Source organism: Dromiciops gliroides, chromosome 3, assembly GCF_019393635.1.
Source record: "Dromiciops gliroides isolate mDroGli1 chromosome 3, mDroGli1.pri, whole genome shotgun sequence".
In the NCBI taxonomy this organism is placed as follows: Eukaryota; Metazoa; Chordata; class Mammalia; order Microbiotheria; family Microbiotheriidae; genus Dromiciops; species Dromiciops gliroides.
The window spans coordinates 337,317,298-337,333,547 of NC_057863.1; the positions used below are offsets into that span (position 1 = coordinate 337,317,298).

Consider the following 16,250-nt stretch of genomic DNA (forward strand, 5'->3'; position numbering starts at 1 on the left):
TTGGTGCATTTTTTGGTACAACAGGAAGTCATGTTCATGGCATACCCTACGCATGAGAAAGCGGGCGGAAATGGAGAGCACGGGTAAAAATGAAGCCACAGGGCCTCGTAAATCCAAGGAGATTCTGGGCAGCAAAGTCTCAGTTAAAGTGAGTAAGGTATTTTGGAGCTGTGCCCTCCCAACCTTTCATCCTGCCTCTTCCACCCCACAGCATTCTCACCAGTAAGTTTGGGGGAAGTGGTTTGGTTTTTTTGGTTTTTTGGTTTTTGTTTTTCCCTTCAAGTGGCAGAGCAATAAATAGTTTGTTAGCAGGATTTTGCATGCAAGATCAATTCTTTTTAAATCTTTAATTTCTCCTGGCATCTTCAATATAAGTAAGTATTTTTAAAAAAAAAAAAACTTTTTTTCTTCCTTCCGTGTGGATGTTTTTAGCAAAGTTTTCTATAGCTTTATCTGATAGGAAAAATAAGGTCTCATTCATCTGGAGTTGGCCAATGAGAATACAGCAAAGTTAAAAGGGACCAGAGGTTGCAGGGGTGGCCATTGAGCAGAGTTTAAACCGGCAAACTTCCCTATGGAGACTGAGGTTTTGAGTGAGAGGGTCTCCATGGTAGGTTGGTTTAATTACATTTTTTTTTTCTTTCCTCCAGAGCTCAGGAAGCCTCAACTTAGTGATATACCCCATGCTTGTATCCACTTTTCCATGAGTGTGTGGAGGGAGGCGAGGCAGGCACAGAGAGGACACCCAATATAGTCCTGTGCAAAGCCCTGCCCAGCATTTTAGAATCACTAATCATAGGTTTCATCTGGATCCCACATAGCACTCTGTTGGCATAGCTTAGCATGCTGTGCTCTATGACCTTTCTGCTGAAGTCTGCCATCAGCCGAGAGAAAATTATAGGCTCGCTTCTCTTTACATTTATTGTAAGGCATAGTTTTGGGGGAGAGGGTGTTTGTTTTTTGTGGGGTTTGTTTTGTTTTGTTGTTTTTTTGCCCAACCAGAAAGTGTTTTGCTGGTCTCACTTCTGACACAAAAAGGCCATGTGACCTTGGGCAAGTCACTTAATCTCTTGGTCCTGTGGGAAATTCTCTAAGACCATAAGCTGCAGAGAAGATCCCAACCTGTATTACCAGAAGGAATTTCCTTATCTGGGAGTTCCTTATATGAATGAAATAATGGCCCCAGTCCTTATCTTCTATCCTGGGGAAACCAAAAATATTCTTTCCTTCTTGTTTTGAAACTCCAGCCTCCAAAGAGAAGACAACAGTCCTGGCTCTGTAGGACCCATGTTCCATTCTATTGCTTCCATTGCTAGATCTAGCCGGATGAACCATTGCATTCAAATCATAGCTGCCTCTGCTTTAGCAAAAGCATGCTGCTGCCCCCGGCGACTCGCTCTCCTTTTTGAAGCATCTTTTTTTGTTCCCTCTGCCAGTTTCTCCATTTCCCATGCTCTCTGAAGTTGTCCTGCTCTGCCTGGGGTAACCTGCCTGTGTTCTAACTCTGTTCTCTTTCTTCCCCCTCCTCATGCTGCCAAACAAGGAGACGAACAGTTCCGAGGAGTCAGAGTGTGATGATCTTGACCCTAATACTAGTATGGAGGTAGAAGCAAACATTGCTGTCCTATTTTCTACAATGAGAATCTTTTTCATATGCGTTCTCTAGAAGTAGCTCCAAACATGTAACTAAATATAAATTAAGTCCCATCTCTGGGCATCCATTCCACTTCCCATAAAATGGCGGACTCTAGTATAACCCAGGAACAGTAGAAATCCATCCAATAAAACCCCTACCCCCCAAACAACCTTAAAAAAAAGCTAATTGAGAATGGTTGTTTAATGTTAGTTTCTCGGTTGGTTAATATATAGGTGGTTTCTCAAATGAGACATGTTTCAAAAGCCTATTTGGAAATCACTTGAAATTCAGTAATTTCCCATGGGAACGGTATTCTGTGTATTCATACATATAACATGAAGGATGTTTTGCTAGTATAGAGTTGCCCAATGGGAATAAAGCAAGGTCAAAAATGACCAGATGTTGCAGAAGCAGGGGGTGAGTAAGTTTCCAAGTCACCAGGTTCCCCTGTGGAGATTAAAAGCTTTTAGTGAGAAGGTTCTCCATGCCAGGCTGATTTCATTTTTGTCTCCTAGCATTTAATAGGCATCACTTTCTCTGTGTCCCTTTTTCCATGAGTATGTGGAAGGAAGAAAAGCAGGTACAGAGATAACACCCAATATATTACCTTTATACCTCTGAGATTCAGGGATTCTGAGTAATAGTAATTAGTTTCTTAGCAGATGCGTGAAAACCAGCTTGCTTCACATTGTAACTAAAATTAATCCATACTCTCTCTTTAAATTTGTCAACGTGATGACCTGCTAGGTCTTCCCTCTCAAAAAGTATCCAATGGTACCTACCCATATCCAAGATGACCCTTTCTGGTTACAAAGTTTTTCCCACATATGTTATTTGATATTCAAAAAATTCCCAGAATGGAGTTGGGATAGGTATTATCCCCATTCTATAAATAGGAAATTGAGGCTCTGAGCGATTGTCAATTTCCCAAGGTCACATGGCTACTAAGTAGCAAAGCCAGGACTAGAACCCATATCTCCTAAGGACAACATCTTCCACCAGATGCTCTTCCATTATGCCACATCCTTTTCTTACTCTTACTGATCTTACTTGCTCTACCTTTCTGATAATATTTCAGCTTATTGTCATGGGGTAAATGGGCTTGTGTGGGAAAGTCTAACATTGTTTCTATGGGAAAATTCCTTGGCTGTGAAATGAAGGGTTGAGAAAGGAATAGGAACATGGTGGCACCAAGAACACCTCTTCCCCCTTCTTTTGCCCCCTTGCATAATCTGCGGCAGAAGGAAATGCAGTAGCTGGGGATGTATTTCCCATATGATGTCCATCCACCAAGGTATGAGAATAGACCCAGCTCAGGCAACACATATCACTCTCTCACAGGAGACCAACAAAGAGGTAGGTGCCCACTCCCTCCCCTCACCCATGCCATAGTGATTCATCTGAGATTTCTAACACTCCCCCACCCCCAGCCCAGCTCAGCCCAGCAGAAGTCAACAAAAAAATGCTGATTATTAAACTGGGATGGGATTGACAATTGTGGTGAACACAATCCATTAGGTCACTGGTTCTTAACCTTTTCTGTGAAGCGTCTAGACCCTCTTCTCAGAATCATGTTTTAAGTACACACAAAAAATACATAGGATAACAAAAAGAAACCAATTCTATTGAAATAAAGTTATCAAAATATTTTAAGTTCACAGTCTCCAGGTTAAGAACTCTTGCAGGGGATTCCAAATCACTGTGAAGACTTTCTCCCAATCTAAAATGTTGATTTCCTACACACAGTGAAGTATAACTTGTATGTCTGCCTTTTCTCCTATGAGAAAAAAAAATGTTTAAATACCTTTTTTTTAAGCTTTGAAAAATGTACCTAAAGCCTCTCACAGGGATGATGGACAGGTTTAGGCTAAACTTTTCCTGGGTTTGCTTTTTAATCCAATATGTGCCTAAAGATGACCCCCCTACAAGGACTTTATCATGTAAATAAAGCAAATAGATGAAAGAAGTGAGCAGGGAGATGAAAGAAAAGGTGAGTCATTAATTAGCCTCCTGGAAGGAGCCAAGCAAATGGTCTGGGGACAAGTGGCTGGGTACTAGAGAAGTGGATGTAGGAAGCCTGCCAGGGCCAAGTGCTGCCATCTGAATCTGGATGGTGCCAGGCAGGTCAGATTGAAAGGGGTTTGATTATTCTGATGCTCCCCTGGGGAGGAAATGGAAGAACTATTTATGACCTAGACACCAGGGCCACCTTAAACAATGGCAAAGGAATGAATGAAACCATTAAGTACCAACTATGATAAAGCCTACTACAGGGCAGCAATTGGTGCAGTGTGTAAAGTACCAGCCCTGGAGTCAGAAGGAACAGAGTTCAAATCCAGCCTCATGTACTAGCTGTGTGACCCTGGACAAGTCATTTAACCTTGTTTGCCTCTATTTCCTCATCTATAAAAGGAGCTGGAGAAGAAAATGGCAAAACCACTCCAGTACCTTTGCCAAGAAAACCCCTTTTCTTGGTCGGATTTTCTTCCATCTCATGGGATCCACAGGATGTTTGAAGGGCAGTGTGGTATAGCAGAAAGGACACTGGGCTAAAAATTACAAGGCAGAGCTGGGTTTGAGTCCTGGCTTTGCCACTTACTAGCTCTGTGACCTTGAATAAGTGACAACTTCAATTCATCAAGAATTATTAAGTGCCTACTACAACATGCCAGGCATGATGTTAGCTTCTAGGGATACAAAGATTAAAGCAAAGCAATGCTTGCCTTCAGGAAGCTTCCATTCTAATGGGGGGAAACACCAAGTACACAGATAAGTTGTCCTTAGTAAATCATGTAAATCTCCCCAAACCTCAATTTCCTCAAATGTAAAATAAGGAGATTGGACTTGACGCCTCAGAAGGTCCCTCCTAGCTCTAAAGCTATGCTCCTAAGTAAAAAGAAAAAATGCAAAGTAGTTTGGTCGTACATGAGGGAGAGTACCAACAAATGGAGAAGTGGCACTGGGCCTGAGCTGTGAAGGAAGCTAAGGGTACCCAGGAGCAGAATTCAGGAGAGAGCAGGGCAGGCAGAAGGGATAGCCTAGGCAAAGTCTGGGAGGCCAGAATTAGAGGTTGTGCATGGGTTACAGCAAATAGGCCAGTTTGTACAGAGGGGCAGTCCTATGAAATCCATCCTGAAAGCTAGGTGAGAGTTGGGTGCTAAAGGGCTTTAAATACTAAACTGAGGAATTTATCTTTTATCCAAGCAGCAAGAGGGAGTCACTGAGTCTTAATTACCTCAATTTCCTCATCAATAAAATAGAGAATAATACCTGGATTGCCTGTCTTCTAAAGATTGTTGGGAGGCTCAAATGAATTATGATTTGTAACCATAAAGCACAATACAAATGAATAGAAGTATAATGTATTATGAGGCATCACGGTGTAGTGGATAGAGAGCTGGTCTTGAAGCAAGGAAGACCTGGGTTCAAGTCTTGCCTCTCTTACATACTGCGCCTGTCATTTAACCTCTCAATGTTCCTGGCAGCTGATTGTAACAGAGAAGGTGCTTACAGGTAGACAGACAGTTTCCTCATCTGAGAGTTCCATATATCCATGAAATCACAGTTCTTATCCTGTTGTCATTTATTATCTTTACTAATCATGATACTGCAAGGGGGGAAGGGAAAGAGAATAAGCATTTATATAACACCTACTATGTGCCAAAGTCTGTGCTAAGCACTTTAGAGGTATTATTTCATTTGATTCTCACAATAACCCTGCAATTTAGGTATTGTTATTATCCCCCATTTTACATTTGAAGTAACTAAGGCAGACAGTGGTTAAGTGACTTGCCCAAGGTCACACAGCTATAAGTGTCTGAGACCAAATTTGAGCTCAGGACTTCCTAACTCCAAGATAGGGCAGAAGTGGACTTTGCCTTTGTTTCCTCAGAGTGACAGCTGAAAATAGAAGGCTCTGACAGATGGAAAGGGAAGATAACAAGGTAGCCCATTATCCCAGAAGCCAAGTTGTGACGAACTCCTCTCAAGCCCAGGTGGTCAAGGGAATACAAGCACAACTGCTCCTTCACTAGAAACCTCTCTTGCCCTAACACACACATGAACAGAATAAGAAGAAGCCGGTAGAAAGAAGGGCATTCACTACTGGTGAAGGTAGTTTCAAAGGCAAGCACACACACAACTTCCAGAAGGTGGGCAATCTCTGCATACAGTAAGGCCTGGAAAGAGCCACCCAATGGTAAACTGGAATCCTTAATTTATTGGATTGCACCCCCCACTCCACTTTGGAATTCAATTCAGGTTAATAAACATTAATCAAGCACCTGCTGTGTACTAGAGCACTTTGAGAAGACAAAGATGGCAAGAAATCAAACCAATATCTCTGGACCTTCAGAAAAAAATGCCTATGTCTTGGGGGCTAATACATATTGGGTCCTGTCTCCCACTTCTTCCAAGTCTATGCTTTCCATGTAATGGGAGTTCACATAAAAGTTCCTGGGGGCACTGCCAGATCCTTAGTTATCAAAGGGAAAGCTGGTTTATGTTCAAACTAGTGTAGCTGAGAAGCCAGGTATATGTTTGTATGTGTTTGAAAGATTCTCATCTGCAAGGGTTGAAACTAAGAATTTTCAGATAAACATAAATATTAATCAGCTCAAGGCTCAGACACTCTGCCTCAGTTTCCTCAATTGTAAAATGGAGACAAAAACACCTACCTCTCTGGGTTGTGGTGAAGATTAAAGGACATGATATTTTTAAAAACAACTTAGCGCAGTGCTTAATAAATGCATGTCCCTCTTCCCCCATTGCCCCCCCCAACACTGAAATATGTGATTTCATTCTCTGAATATTCCATTTAAAGTCTGTACTCAGCCATGCATATGGTTTTGTATATTTCAGATATCCAATGTCTTCTGCATTCATCACCTTTAGGATTTAATTGTGAAAGCATGAATAGGGCTGGTAAGGAAAACCAGACTTATAAAATCTTAGTCCTTAGGTCTATTGTGGCCCCCAACAAACACATAGGGTATAGAAATTGGGGCTTATAAGATAAGCTGAGATTTTTTTTCTTTTCTAGAAAGGGAATTAGTAAAAGCCCAACACTAACTCATGCAGTATAGAAGATAAAAAGGGCAAGTGTCCGAGGATCTCTAAAAATTGTCATCATCTAAAATTAACTAAAGGAGCTAGGTAGAGCAATGGATAGAGCAGGGCCTGAGATCAAGAAGACAGGAGTTCAAATCTCAGCTCAGGCACTCACTAGCTGTGTGACCCTGGGCAAGTCACTTCCCCCTGTTTACCTTTGTCTCCTCATCTGTCAAATGAGGTGGAGAAGAAAATGGCAAACCACTCCAGTTTCTTTGTTAAGAAAACCCAAATGGAGTCACAAAGAACCAGACACACGACTGAAACAACTGAACAACAATAATAAAAATGACGGCAGGATTACCAATGTCTGCCTGATCTCTTCACCAGTCTTTTTTTTTTTTTTTTTTTTTTTTGCTGCCAGCCAATACTCATCAGACCAGGGGTGAGTCCTTAGCAATTTTCTGATGCACACACCAACCTTCTTTCCAGGCTCTCCCTGGAGACTGACCAGGGCTGTCTTCCAAATAATAATTATAAAAAGAGCTAGCACTTATAGAGCGCTTTATGGTTTGCAAAGTACTTTTGCATAGCCAAGTGCTTGAGACTTAATGCATTCAGCATTGACCTGCTTGTCTGGTCCTGCCTAAAAACCCCACTGCCTGCTCCTCTGATTGTCTCCTGCCTCCCCTCAGACCTGCATGTTTCTGACTTGAGCCAGATACACAAATCCAGCATTTGACTTTGCTGACTCAAGCTCACTGGCGACTGGTCGATTGGCATTGACTAATCAACAAGCTAAGTAAATCTAACAAGATGGAATGTAATAGGATTAATGTAAAGTTCTACATCTATGGGTTTTTTGTTTTGTTTTGTTTTGTTTTGTTTTTAGTGAGGCAATTGGGGTTAAGTGACTTGCCCAGGGTCACACAGCTAGTAAGTGTTAAGTGTCTGAGGCCGGATTTGAACTCAGGTCCTCCTGATTCCAGGGCCGGTGCTCTATCCACTGCGCCACCTAGCTGCCCCTACATCTATGTTTTTTTAAAAAATCAATTTCACAAGTATAAGATGGAGGAGACACAGCATGGCTAAAGAGCAATTCTTCTAAAAAAGATCTGGTGGATTTAATGGTGTGAAATTTCAATAAGGGCCGATAAGGTGTGCCAGGTAGCACAGTGGATAGACCGGGAGACTTGCAATCAGGAAGACCTGAAATCAAAGCTGCAGAACCTTACTAGTTATGAAACCCCTGGAAAGTCACAATCTCTCTGTGCCTCTGCTGCTTCATCTGTAAACAAGGTATAATAATAGCACCTATCTCATAGAGTTGTTATGAGGATCAATAGTTAACATATGTAAAGCAAATCACAAAACTTAAAGCTGTTAAGGGCTAAAATTCTAGCTAAACTGTCTAAAATATCTAATGAGTGGTCGCCAATAAATTATAAGCTTTAGCAAGAGTTAGGCTTTTAAGCATTTATTATGGAGAATAAGAATTTGGTAAAGAGAGAAGGAAAGGCCTAGATTCCTATCTATTAAAGGGAGAGCACATTTCTAGCTCCGCTCTCCACCAGAGTCCAAAGGCAAGAGCTTTTCTGTAATTCGGACTCCAGACTCTTGCTTCCCTTTGGTCTCCTGCCTTAGAGCCCTAACGTTGTCTTAATAATGAAACTTTAAAGTCTTAAAATAAAATGATCATAATTCACTTTAACTTTTTTAAAAAGCACTATTCCAGACACTACTCACAGGAAGGGACTCAAAACATTCCCTAATTATGGCATACAGAGTCAAATAATAGTCACCTAGTATGTATTAAACATCTACTGTGTACCAGGATACAAAGAAAGGCAAAAGACAGTCTGGGCTCTCAGAGAGCGCACATTCTAATGGTAGAGACCAAAAGCAAACAACTCTAAACAAGCAAGATCTATGCAGGATAAGTTGGAGATAATTACAAAAGGGAAAGGCACTGGTGTTGAGAGAGACCAGGAAAGTGTTCTCATAGAAGGTGGGCATTTTATAAAGTTTATAAAAACACTATCACAGAATCCATTAGGGACCCTCCACATTTATCTAACCTGACTCATACCTGAACAAGAATCCCCTTTAAAAGTAGGAAAATAAGATCATGGATTGAGAACTAGAGGGATCTTACACACCCCCAAGTCCCAACCCCATCATTTTACAGATGAGGAAACTGGGACCCAGAGAGGTTAAGGAACTTCTCCAGGGTCACACAGATACCATATCTAAAGAAGGATTGGAATCTAGGTTCTCCAGACTCCAAAACCAGCACTTTCTCCACTAGGCTGTTCTGCTTCATTTGCATCCCTGACAAATGGTCATCAGAACTCTACTTGAAGACCTAGAATGATCAGAAAGCTCACTAATTTCCAGACCAGTCCATTTATTCCAGTTTTAGAAAATTCCTCTTGCTTCAAGATTTAACCCACAGCAAGATGGAAACAAATTCATACATCCCCTTTTGGGTTTGAACTGCTTCCTTATGTGGAGCCTCGATTTGCCCTTCTGCCACTCCCACCCCTTGGCTCCCAATTCTTCCTTCTCTTGTTACAAGTTGACAGCCCTGACTGACCCTGTGACAAAGGCAGGGTGAGTAGTGTCATCATCCCTGTTTTAGAGATGAGGACACTGAGTTTCAGAGATAGGGAATGCCTTATGGGTTCTGTGAACTCAGCGTCCTCCATCCTGCCTTCCTTCCCTTTGCTTAAGGCTGTCCTGCATACCTGAAAGGTGCCCCCAGACTCTTGTAGAATCCTAAGATTTCTTCAAGCTTAAGCGGTTGGTCAATGGTTGAAGAGGACTAGAACCCAGGCCAGGTATCCTGGGTCCCATTTCAGCACTTACCTCTACACCAGAACTGTCAAATACACCACACACAACCCCCAACACCCCTGCTTGCCCAAACCAAATTGAAATATAATTGGAGGGGCAGCTAGATGGCGCAGTGGATAGAGCACCGGCCCTGGATTCAGGAGGACCTGAGTTCAAATCCGACCTCAGACACTTAACAATTACTAGCTGTGTGACCCTAGACAAGTCACTTAACCCCAACTGCCTCACACACACACACACACACACACACACACACACACACACACAAAGAAAAAGAAAAAATATATAATTGGAAATAGTTAACAAAATAAATATAAAATAAACCATAAATAACAATGCATTCAGAAACTGAATGGTTTATATGATTTATGGTCCAATATGTATGATTTAGAGGCCCCTGTTTCTATTTGAGTTTCATACCACTGCTTTATGCCCTACTAAGCATAAAGCACTAAATCAAAGCGTAATGGGATAATAGGGGCAGCTAGGTGGTACAGTGGATAGAGTGCCAGCCCTGGAGTAAAGAGGACCTGAGTTCAAATCCCACCTCCAGACAATTATTAGGTGGGTAACCCTGGACAAGTTATTTAACCCTGTTTGCCTCAATTTCCTCATCTGTAAAATGAGCTGGAGGAGGAAATGGCAAACCGCTCCAGAATTTTTGCAAGAAAACCCCAAATAAGGTCACAAAGAGTTACATATGACTAATTGATAAAAAAAAGGGGAGTGTGCGTGGAGAGAATAAGGTATTTACATCAAGATACCCCTTCCTGCTATAAGGGGAGGAAATGAATTAGCCCCTAGCCCGATTTCAGTGCCTTAGAGGAGTGACCAGGCCTTAGCTCTACACTGAAGAAAAATTGTCTGTGACACCAATGCAGGTGTTTCTAAAATGTGTACCTATTTTCCCTAGGCACAAAAGGCAGATCAAATATTGTCTTTCAGTTTGCCAGCTTATTGTAAACTGAAATCCAGAGAATTATAGATACTTTTGATAAGCTGTGGTGCACAGAGGATGGAGTTTGAAGGAGCTGGACTAGAAACCTGCCAAGTGAGGACTGGTTAAATGACTTAAGGATGTTTATCCTAGAGAAGAAAAGACTGTGAGGGAGATATGATCACTGTCTTTTAAGCATTTGAAAGAAGGATTAGTCTTGTTTTGCTCAGTCCCAGAGGGCAGAACTGGGACCAATTGGGGGAAGAGGGGAGTAGGAGGGGATTAGTTTCAAAAAGCCAGTTATTTTGCTCAATACAAGGACACATTTCCTAACAGTTAGAAATCTCCAAGAGTGAGATGGGCTGGCGGAGAAAGCAGGGCATTACTGAGAGGTCTTCAAATTGGCTGTATGTGAAGGGATTCCTCCTGAGGTGTGGAATGGACTCGCTTCCAAGGGGAAGTCAGAGAATCTGGGCCTCAGCCACCACCCCTCTTACTATCTGGCTGTCTTGCCCAAAGCAGTCCCACTTCTCTGGGCGTCTGTTCCTCTCCTGTAAAATGGACTGTGAGTTTCTCCAGAAGAGATAGAGACTGTCTTTTGGCAAATCATTCCAAGATCTTGGAGTCCCGAAGAGTCAGGTACGACTAAACAACTAAACAACAGCAGAATACATGTAGTTGTTTGCATGTCGTGTCTCCTTTAGAAAGGAAGGTCCTTGAAGGCAAAGACTAGGCGTTTGTTTCTACCTGTGATGCTCAGTACATCGAAAACACCTGACAGATGCTTGATGACTGAGTGATTCCCATGGGAGGCACTTACTAATATGTACTGGCTTGGACTGGATTGAGTTGGACAAAATAGAACCATAAATTTAGAACTGGCAGGGACTTTAGTGCCCATTGAATGCAACCCTGTCACTTTACATATGAGGAAACAAGTATAGAGAGCTTAAGTGAGACCCACAATCACAAGGGTGAGATTTGAACCCAGGTCTTCCTGACTTGGTGACTCCAAGTCCAGTGCTGTAACTACTATACCATACTAACCCTGGGAGAAAATACACACACACACACACACACACACACACACACACACACACACACACACACCCTTATAGTCTTCCTGGAAAGTGTCTTCAAGTGAGCAAGCTAATATGGAAGGAAAGTTTAAAACTCATAAATCCCTAGCCAAAATCACAGATCCCTGACATGCTAAAAGAAGGAGAGGATACTTCCTGCCCATCCCAGCTTCCCCAGGCTAGGGCAGAGAACAGGGCCAGGGGAGCCAGGCATGTTTTGGATGGGGCACGGGGGAGAAAGAAACATTTGCTATCAGGAGACCTTCTGCCACCCAGGCTGTGCAAACAATGAGACCAGAAACCCAACAGGAATAGGAGTTGGTCTCTCCTCTCCTTGTCCTGTGCTCTGAAAAATGCTTGTGTGGACCAGGGCGTGGGCAAGCAGGCTTCCTGGGGAAAGATGGGATGGGTGTCAGCTCCCAGCCAGAGCTGACCTTCATCCCAGCTGCTCTCCCTCCCTCCTTCAAAATCACAAACCTACAACTCTTCATGCCATCCTGCCCCCCAGTAATTTTTCCCAGTAAAGGGACAAGAAAACCAGCCTACCCTTGACTCCCACAAAGCTTCCTTTGGCTTTTGCACCCCAGATTGAAGGCTTGAAAAAAGCCTCCCCCCCTTTTTCAAACCATCAAGAAGAAGCAACAGAACCAGGACGGATCAGGTGGCCAACTTTTCCATGGCTATCTGCATTGTAAGGGAAGAACGATAAACTGACCCCTTGTGGAGAGGGAAGGCAAAGCAGCACATTCCTCTCATTTTCTTTTTACAAAGTATTTTCTTTGTAACCTATCTGCTGAGTTTGGCTGCCCATGCACCGCATGCCAACTGCTGTGTATTCAGCCATGGCAAAGAAAAAGAAAACAGGAGGGCAGCGTGCCAGGGAGCACGGCTGGAGAAGTGGAATCCCAGAGCTGGAAAAGAACACTGGAGATTAACCACCACCTCCACTTTGCAGATGATGCAACTGAGTCCCACAGAATCAAAGAGACTTGAGCCCAGGTCTTCTAGCTCCATATATGCAGTGTTTATATCAGTGTAGGCATTGTGTCTAATGTTTTCCTGGTTCTGCTTCCTTCATTCTACATCAGTTTGTACAAATCTTTCTGTATTTCTCTAAATTCCTCATATCCATCAAGTAAATACTCAATCACATATTATCTAACTCGTGCAAAGTTCAGTCTGGGGTTCAACTAGATTTCTCCAGAGAAAGCTGATTTTCAGTCCCTGGAGCACCACGGGAAGAGCAGATGGGATGGGTTCGTCAATTCTTTCTCGCCCACTGGACATGCATTATTTTCTCTTTCCCAACCATTCACATACATCCTTCTTCATCAGCTTTTGAAATCACTTCTACTACACCAAGGCCAATGGCACTGCCCACCCTGGGTTTGGTCAGTCTTGGCCGGGCGCTAGAGACAACAGAATAGTTTGGAGCTGGGCCTAGAAGCCACCCAAGACTAAGAAAGGTTGTTTTTTTCTTTCCCCAGCAGTATTTCATCCAAAACTAGACTCCATCTCCTATTTCTGAGAGTAGCATTGATCTGATAGAGATTTCTATTTTATGTGCAAAGGGTGATCAGATCATAGATTTAGAAAGAACTTTAAAAACCATCTAGGAATGCTCCTTCATTTTATGGATAGAGAAACAGAGGTTAAACAACTTGCCCAGAGTAACAGAGGCAGCAAGTGGTAGAGCAAGTTACAGACCCCACGCCCATTTCTAGGACACTTTGCAAACATTTTCATAGGTAGTGAAGGCTAGTACTGAGAGGCACCATCTGGCTGCTTCTGTCACATACTGCCTTGTGACTCTGGGTAAGTCCCTTAACCTCCCAGTGCCTCAGGCAGCTCTCTATGATTTGTAGAGAAATTACTCACCATAGTCAGTAAGCAGGCACTTATTAAGCACACAAGAAAGGTAAGAGACAGATAGCCCCTGCTGGGAGGTGGGAAGTGGGGGGCTCCCAGCCCAGAGGGCTGTGCTCTTTGGGGCTTCTCCATCTCTCCCCAGGAACTTCTTCATCCTGCAAGATCACTTCAGTCCCCCGGAGCTCACACCTCATCAGTACCCTGCCAGGCCCCTCCCTCTCTCTGATTGGAGAGTGGAGAGCCCCTAGAACCTCCATCTAAGGCACAAACAGGCCTACACTCCTCCAGACTCTCCATCCTGCCCACACCCAGACCTTCCGACCTTCCTCTTCCCTCCCGCCTGCCGCCTCCCAGTAGATTGCAAGCTACTTGTAGCCCCAGCACTTAGCACAGTGCATGGCATGTGACAGGTGTTTAATAAATGTTTATTGACTGACTAATGGGAAAGACAACAGGGAAACAACTACTGTGAACTCAAACAAGTTATAGAGATAGATGATAGATAGATACATAGATAGACAGACAGATATAGACAGGTAGAGAGAGACAGGCAGATATATAAGAGGAAAAGGCATGGATAGATGGATGGATAGATGGATGGATGGATGGATGGATGGATGGATGGATGGATGGATGGATGGATGGATGGATGGATGGATGGATGGATGGATGGATGGATGGATGATAGAAAAACTACTCCAGTATCTTTGCCAAGAAAATCCCCCCATGGACAATACTGGTGTGCAGGATCACAAAGAGACAACAGAATGACTGAACAACAAACACACACACACACACACACACACACACACACATGCACGAAATAGAGGGAAGATATTAGTATTTTTTCTTTTTGTTTTTTTTTGGGGGGGACACAATGAGGGTTATGTGACTTGCCCAGGGTCACACAGCTAGTGAATATCAAGTGTCTAAGGCCGAATTTGAACTCAGGTCCTCCTGAATCCAGGGCCGGTGCTTTATCCACTGCACCACCTAGCTCTCCCCGACACTAGCATTAAGGTAACTTGGGAAACGCTTTTTGTAGAAGGTGGAATCTTCGTTGGGATCTGAAGGAAGGCAGGCCGTGGAGATGAGGAGGGCGAGTGAGCACTGTAGGCAGGGAGGACGGTCAGTGATAGGGCATGGAGAATTGTCTGGGGAATACCAAGAAGACCAGTGTCGCTGGATCGAAGACCGCGTGAGGGGAAGGTCGGGTGTCAGAAGACTGGAAAGGTAGAAGGGAAGCAGGTTATAAGGGACCCCCGATGCCAAACAGGATTTGCTATTTGGTCCTGGAGTTGATAGGGAGCCACTAGTGTTGAGAGAGTGGCGCAGTCAGACCTGCCCTATAGGAAGATCGCTGTGACAGCTGAGCCCAGGAGCCCAAGCACAAGGCTACTGCAAAGGCCCAGGCATGATGAGGTGATGAAGGCCTACACCAGGGGCCTGGCATCATCACAGGAGACAGGGGACGTGTCAGAGATATTACTAAGGTAACCCGACAACAGGTCGGATGGGAGGAGAGGGGGAGAGCTAAGGGAAGTGAGGGGGAAGAGAGGGCTTGGGGCAAAGATGACAAGTTTCATTTTGGACAGGCTGAGTTTAAGGTGCCTATTGGACATTCGGTTCAAGATGTCCAAAGGGCAGCTGGAGACCCACGTCTATAAGCTAGGAGAGGGGTTTGGGCTGGATACAAAGATACAGGAATCATCCGCACAGAGATGATCACTGAACCCACGGGAGCTGATGAGATCACTAGGGGAACTAGGGTACAGGGAGAAGAAAGCTCAGGACAGAGTCCTGGGAGACGCCCACCATCGGCAGAGGGGATTTCTGAATGAAATGACAAGTCCAGTCCCTGGCCTTCACCAAAGTAGGCTTTTTTCCTGAGCCTCACAACAGATCTGTGAAGTTGATGGGGTGGGTATAATTATAGTCATCTTGTAGATGCAAAAGGGGCATTAAGTGATTTGCTCATGGGTCATACAATTGGTCACCCATTTGTCACAACTAGGTTACAAGCTAGTCATCCAGGTTCATTCATTCGATAAATATTGATTAAGTACCTATGGTGTGCAATCAGTCCACCAATAAGTACTTATTAAACATCTATCATATGTGCTAAGCAATGGGGTACACGAAGAAGGGCAAAAACCATTCTCTGCTCTCCCATAGTATACATTCTAATGGGGAAGACAACATGCCGATAAGCTAGGTACATACTAGATATATGCAGAGTAATTGAAAGATCATCTAAAATGGGAAGGCATTAGCAGCTGGGGGGAAAGGAAGGGAAAATACAGATCCAAAGGAAGCAGAGGTATCAAACACACATCCCGCAACACTCTCCTGGGCCAGAACCAGATTAAAATATAACTGGGAAATATTTAACAAAATAAGTAAAAATATAATAACACATAGATACCACTGCATTTTATAATTTTTTTTTTGGCAAGGCAATGGGGGTTAAGTGACTTGCCCAGGGTCACACAGCTAGTAAGTATCAAGTGTCTGAGGCTGGATCTGAACCCAGGTACTCCTGAATCCAGGGCCGGTGCTTTAACCACTGCACCATCTAGCTGCCCCCAATACCATTGCATTTTCAAACTAAGTCAATATGCACCTGTGGGGATCCTTATGTAGGGGTTAGTGCACACCCCTTCTCCTTCTATTTGAGTTTTTCCCACTGGTGTAGAGAATAGAGACTGCCTCAGAATAATGATAATGATCACCGCTAATATTTATATAGTGCTTACTGTGTGCCAGACACTATGCTAAGTGCTTTATGATTATCCCATTTGATCTTCACAACAACCCTGAGAAG

General features: G+C 43.5%; 1 protein-coding gene across 10 annotated transcripts in view; it reads left to right on the forward strand.

Annotated features, from left to right (window-relative positions):
- Positions 1 to 16,250, forward strand: part of KALRN (kalirin RhoGEF kinase) — a 991,119-nt gene that overhangs the window by 924,348 nt on the left and 50,521 nt on the right. For 8 of the 10 annotated variants that reach the window (XM_043992602.1, XM_043992601.1, XM_043992606.1 and 5 more), the window contains 2 exons: positions 25 to 157; positions 1,544 to 1,603. In XM_043992602.1, coding sequence (XP_043848537.1) covers positions 25 to 157; positions 1,544 to 1,603 — 193 coding nt within the window. The remainder of the gene's footprint in view (positions 1 to 24; positions 158 to 1,543; positions 1,604 to 16,250) is intronic. The other 2 variants (XM_043992603.1, XM_043992611.1) reach the window with 1 other exon arrangement.